Consider the following 5170-nt stretch of genomic DNA (forward strand, 5'->3'; position numbering starts at 1 on the left):
AATTTGGACATTTTCACTTTGGGGTGTACTCACTTTTGTGGCCAGTGGTTTAGACATTAATGGCTGTGTGTTGAGTTATTTTGAGGGGACAGCAAATTTACACTGTTATACAAGCTGTACACTCACTACTTTACATTGTAGCAAAGTGTCATTTCTTCAGTGTTGTCACATGAAAAGATATAATAAAATATTTACAAAAATGTGAGGGGTGTACTCACTTCTGTTAGAAACTGTACATACAGGTATAAACTACTGATACCGAACCAGGTGACACTCAATTAATAGCTGCTGGCTCACTGGAGACATATAAACTAGATAATCAGACCTGACCTTATACTAATCTGGATATTTTTCCATCCTATAACTGCTGATAGGTGATAAAACAAAGTATGACGTTTCTCTGAAAAATGCTAAATGTGGTTAGAAAAATAACACTTTCCTTGAGAAGTGTGAGTAAATTAGACCAAAATCTTTCTTTCAATCCTCAAGATACCACCCAGTGGCATTATTGGTGTGGAAACTGACTTTGCTATAATTATCCACTCAGCTGTGCCAGTGTCATCCTGATGACACACGTGCCTTCGTTCCACAACAAAGAGGCGGTTTCCAACTCCAAGTTTTAGAACTGAGTGCAGAATATTCTGACATGTTTGGCACCTGGTTGTGAACTTTTTAATGCTACATGAAGGGTTGGATTTTACTTCGACTGCTAAGAACTGAGGCTTGCTCTGGCTTCTTTTCTAAACTGAGCTGATGTGTGAACAGTGTTCCCACTGTAAACACTACAAAAGATGCACCAAAGATTGTGTACGTAGGCCACACTGATGTGCAAATGTGCAAGTCACACCTGGAGAGATAACAGTCACCTGGTCTCAGCAAAAAAAAAACAGGTCGGGAGTCTGTGCATTCAATCGAAGGGTTGATAGAGGAGCATACATGAACCTACTGAACCTCAGTTGAGGGGTTTATTACTTAACATCACTGTAATAAACAGTCTTCACTGTAATACATTGGTTTGATAGCGATATAATATTCACAAATTTTCTGATGGGCCAACTGCCACATGATGCCTTTCTGAATATGAGTGTCACATGGAGATCAAATAGTTTTTTGATGGAAATTCTCAAAATGATCTTAAAATGTAGAAATGGCGAAGTACTAACAATAAACTCACATTCCTAAAGGAAACTGTAAACATTTTAACACGTTAATAATACGAAGATTTGGGCACAGATTAGGGCACAAGAAGGAGTGAAAAGGAGTGGTTGTTCTTTTTATTCGCAGCATTAGTTTGGTGGCCAGATCTGATAAAATGTAAGGAACAGATAGTGAATGACACACACGCTTATACACACACACAATATAAAGTGTCCCTAACCACATTTCTGAGAAAGCTTGAACGTGATAAAAACTCTTATTGTGACAACTTCAAAGATTGTATTATGGGAAATCTCAGCTAATGTACTAAACCACAAGAGTCCTCACATGCTTCGCATCATTCAAAATGGTCAAAGACTAATGCCTCAAGATATTGTCCTTTGAGACTTATCTGTGGACTTATACTGTCTTGAACACAGATGATTTTTGCTGAGACAGTCTTATTACGTCACAATAATGTGACTGACCGAAAGGACAGTCAAATCAGCTGAGTAATGTCAAAAAACGGGAACTATGACTGCAGCAAAAGGGAACAATAAGCACTTTTCCATGCAAAAATGCCATGCCAAGCAGACAGACAGACACGTAAGATGCCACCACTCCACCCAGAAGAAGTTTTATTCCAAGATCTACCCAAACGATAAGCCTCCTACTGTTTCCTTCACAAACAACTCTTTTTCTCATCTTCTGCCCATCCTCTACCCCCTTTTTTCTTGTCTGCCTGGGAATTTCAAACCAGCTTTTGTGGTTAAATAGGTCTCAATGTCCTCATCTTTTATTAAATCAAGCCCAAAATGCCCGAGAGAGAACAGAACAGTGATAAAAGGGCATTACCAGCCACAAAAAGACCAAAACATGTTCTAATGTAATGCTAATCAATACCAAAGACAGTTCAATCAATCAATTATGAGCAAATCAGCAGGTCTGCGGTTCTAACTGAGATGATAAACATTTTAATTTACATCTGACAGGCGGTAGGCCTCTCAATTTAAAGATGCACTTGATTAGGTCAGGATCCCTGTGGAAAGCCTTTCAACATTCCTATGTTTTACTGTGACTACCAGCTGATTTAATGGAAGTCTGTGGTGTCTATGGTTGTGAGGCTCCTGTGGCAAAACGTCATTCTTCCTCCTTAGAGAGTGTAACCACAAAAGTGTTTTGCTGTAGAGCGCAATTATTTACTCCACATAAAACTCTGCTGTCAGTGATGGATTACTGTACAATACACATGTGACTTGGATCTTTCAAGTACTATCAGATACAGTCTTTGTTTCAACGTCAGATTGGAACAAAGGGATGGATGGAATTTGCCAATATAAGTAGTGACAAATAAAACACACTCATGCATTAAATTAAATTATTTCATAGGTAAGATCACAAGCTTGACTTGCGGACCATGTAACCTAAATGTTCCTCAATGGCTCTTCTAACGTGATAAAAACTCTTATTGTGACAACTTCAAAGATTGTATTATGGGAAATCTCAGCTAATGTACTAAACCACAAGAGTCCTCACATGCTTCGCATCATTCAAAATGGTCAAAGACTAATGCCTCAAGATATTGTCCTTTGAGACTTATCTGTGGACTTATACTGTCTTGAACACAGATGATTTTTGCTGAGACAGTCTTATTACGTCACAATAATGTGACTGACCGAAAGGACAGTCAAATCAGCTGAGTAATGTCAAAAAACGGGAACTATGACTGCAGCAAAAGGGAACAATAAGCACTTTTCCATGCAAAAATGCCATGCCAAGCAGACAGACAGACACGTAAGATGCCACCACTCCACCCAGAAGAAGTTTTATTCCAAGATCTACCCAAACGATAAGCCTCCTACTGTTTCCTTCACAAACAACTCTTTTTCTCATCTTCTGCCCATCCTCTACCCCCTTTTTTCTTGTCTGCCTGGGAATTTCAAACCAGCTTTTGTGGTTAAATAGGTCTCAATGTCCTCATCTTTTATTAAATCAAGCCCAAAATGCCCGAGAGAGAACAGAACAGTGATAAAAGGGCATTACCAGCCACAAAAAGACCAAAACATGTTCTAATGTAATGCTAATCAATACCAAAGACAGTTCAATCAATCAATTATGAGCAAATCAGCAGGTCTGCGGTTCTAACTGAGATGATAAACATTTTAATTTACATCTGACAGGCGGTAGGCCTCTCAATTTAAAGATGCACTTGATTAGGTCAGGATCCCTGTGGAAAGCCTTTCAACATTCCTATGTTTTACTGTGACTACCAGCTGATTTAATGGAAGTCTGTGGTGTCTATGGTTGTGAGGCTCCTGTGGCAAAACGTCATTCTTCCTCCTTAGAGAGTGTAACCACAAAAGTGTTTTGCTGTAGAGCGCAATTATTTACTCCACATAAAACTCTGCTGTCAGTGATGGATTACTGTACAATACACATGTGACTTGGATCTTTCAAGTACTATCAGATACAGTCTTTGTTTCAACGTCAGATTGGAACAAAGGGATGGATGGAATTTGCCAATATAAGTAGTGACAAATAAAACACACTCATGCATTAAATTAAATTATTTCATAGGTAAGATCACAAGCTTGACTTGCGGACCATGTAACCTAAATGTTCCTCAATGGCTCTTCTAAATTGCTGCAAAGTTTTCTTGAGTTCTTGTTCTTGATGTTACATTATATTTAAGAAGGATTCTTACCTTGGTATGTGCAGAGGTATGAATAGAAGCCCTCAGACTTCAGCATGATGAGTAAGGAGCCCCAACCCAGCAGAACGGCCGAGAAGAGCAGGTTTTCAATGATGGCTGCTATTGCCATCCACCAGCGGCGGGCAAATGCCGTGGCTAGAGTGGGTGCCATGGCTGCAAGGAGTAGGATAGCAGACAGATAAGAGGAAAAGGGTGTTCGACAGTGTCTGGTGGAATCAACCCTCACAATCTGTGGATAAAGAAGAGAGAGAGGTGTGTTGAAGTCATTTTAATGTAATGACCAAGTTAAACATTTCTGCATGGGATGAAATAGAAGCATACTGCAGACAGAACTAAAATGAAGACAGTCCTAAAAATTGAGTTATTGAACTCTTATTAAGATGTGTGAATGAGCCTCTAAAGCCACTTCAAAGACTCACACGTTCTTTGTTATGCATATATCACTTTCAGAGTCAGTTCTTTCAAAGTCATTCAGGCTGTTTTGCAATACAGTGTAAGAATAGTGACAGGGAGGGGTCCCAAAACTACAAAATTCACATTACAACAGATCCCACACATTGATTAGATGCAAAATATTAAAAAGAGAGCTATTTAAGCTACATAACACATTATGACATTATCTTAGGCTTATCTTAGTGTGACTTGTATTTCAAACACACATGCATTATTATTTTTATTAAAGTTAATTAGCACTTTTTGTAATGGAATTTTAATGTAAAATTAACATTTAGTGTGTGAAAGAATAATATTCTTTGTCTTAAAGTGTAACAAACTAACTGTAGTGAAACAAACTAACTGTATTACTACTATTATTTGTACTATTAACTATAATACACAAGCATTTGCTTAAAATAAAAGAAAAAATTTATAAATAAAATAGGCCTATATAATTATAAAATAATATATAGTTATAAAAAATAAAATAAAACAAAACACATACCTTTGAGAGGCAGGCAAACAAGTTTTGTAGCCCTTTAGTGCAGAGTGGTCTTCCCCTTTGCTGCCTTTGCTCTCTCTCTCTCTTCTCCTCTCTCTGTGCCTCCTGCAGTTACCGGCACTTAAGCTACTGAGAGCTTGTTTCAGTGCAACTGACGAATTTAAAGCGGTTTCATGTGGGAAAGCATTGAATCGTTTCTATTGGCTGCATCAGGAGGCTGAGTGCACCTATCAGCCAATCAGCTGCGAGTCTGCCGCTGCATTGAAAAATGAACAGGTGAGCTAGATGTTTATCTGCAATTCTGCATTTGAAGAAGCGGGTGAATTGGGCTCGATTTTGTTCAGGAAATAGTTTTTAGATTTGTCGCCTCATTAAACGGAAGG

The 5170-nt window shown here is 38.4% G+C and overlaps 1 protein-coding gene across 3 annotated transcripts in view; it reads right to left on the minus strand.

The window, feature by feature from the left end:
- Positions 1–4908, minus strand: part of LOC107718715 (large neutral amino acids transporter small subunit 4-like) — a 16091-nt gene extending 11183 nt beyond the window's left edge. For all 3 annotated transcript variants that reach the window (XM_016525915.1, XM_016525914.1, XM_016525913.1), the window contains exons 1-2: positions 4791–4908; positions 3842–4079 (exon numbers count right to left, since the gene is read on the minus strand). In XM_016525915.1, the coding sequence (XP_016381401.1) occupies positions 3842–4001 (160 nt within the window). In that variant the 5' untranslated portion in view covers positions 4002–4079; positions 4791–4908. The remainder of the gene's footprint in view (positions 1–3841; positions 4080–4790) is intronic.
- Positions 4909–5170: the final 262 nt, after the last annotated feature.

This window comes from Sinocyclocheilus rhinocerous, unplaced genomic scaffold (genome assembly GCF_001515625.1).
Source record: "Sinocyclocheilus rhinocerous isolate Xijiao unplaced genomic scaffold, SAMN03320098_v1.1 scaffold1655, whole genome shotgun sequence".
Classification (NCBI taxonomy): domain Eukaryota; kingdom Metazoa; phylum Chordata; class Actinopteri; order Cypriniformes; family Cyprinidae; genus Sinocyclocheilus; species Sinocyclocheilus rhinocerous.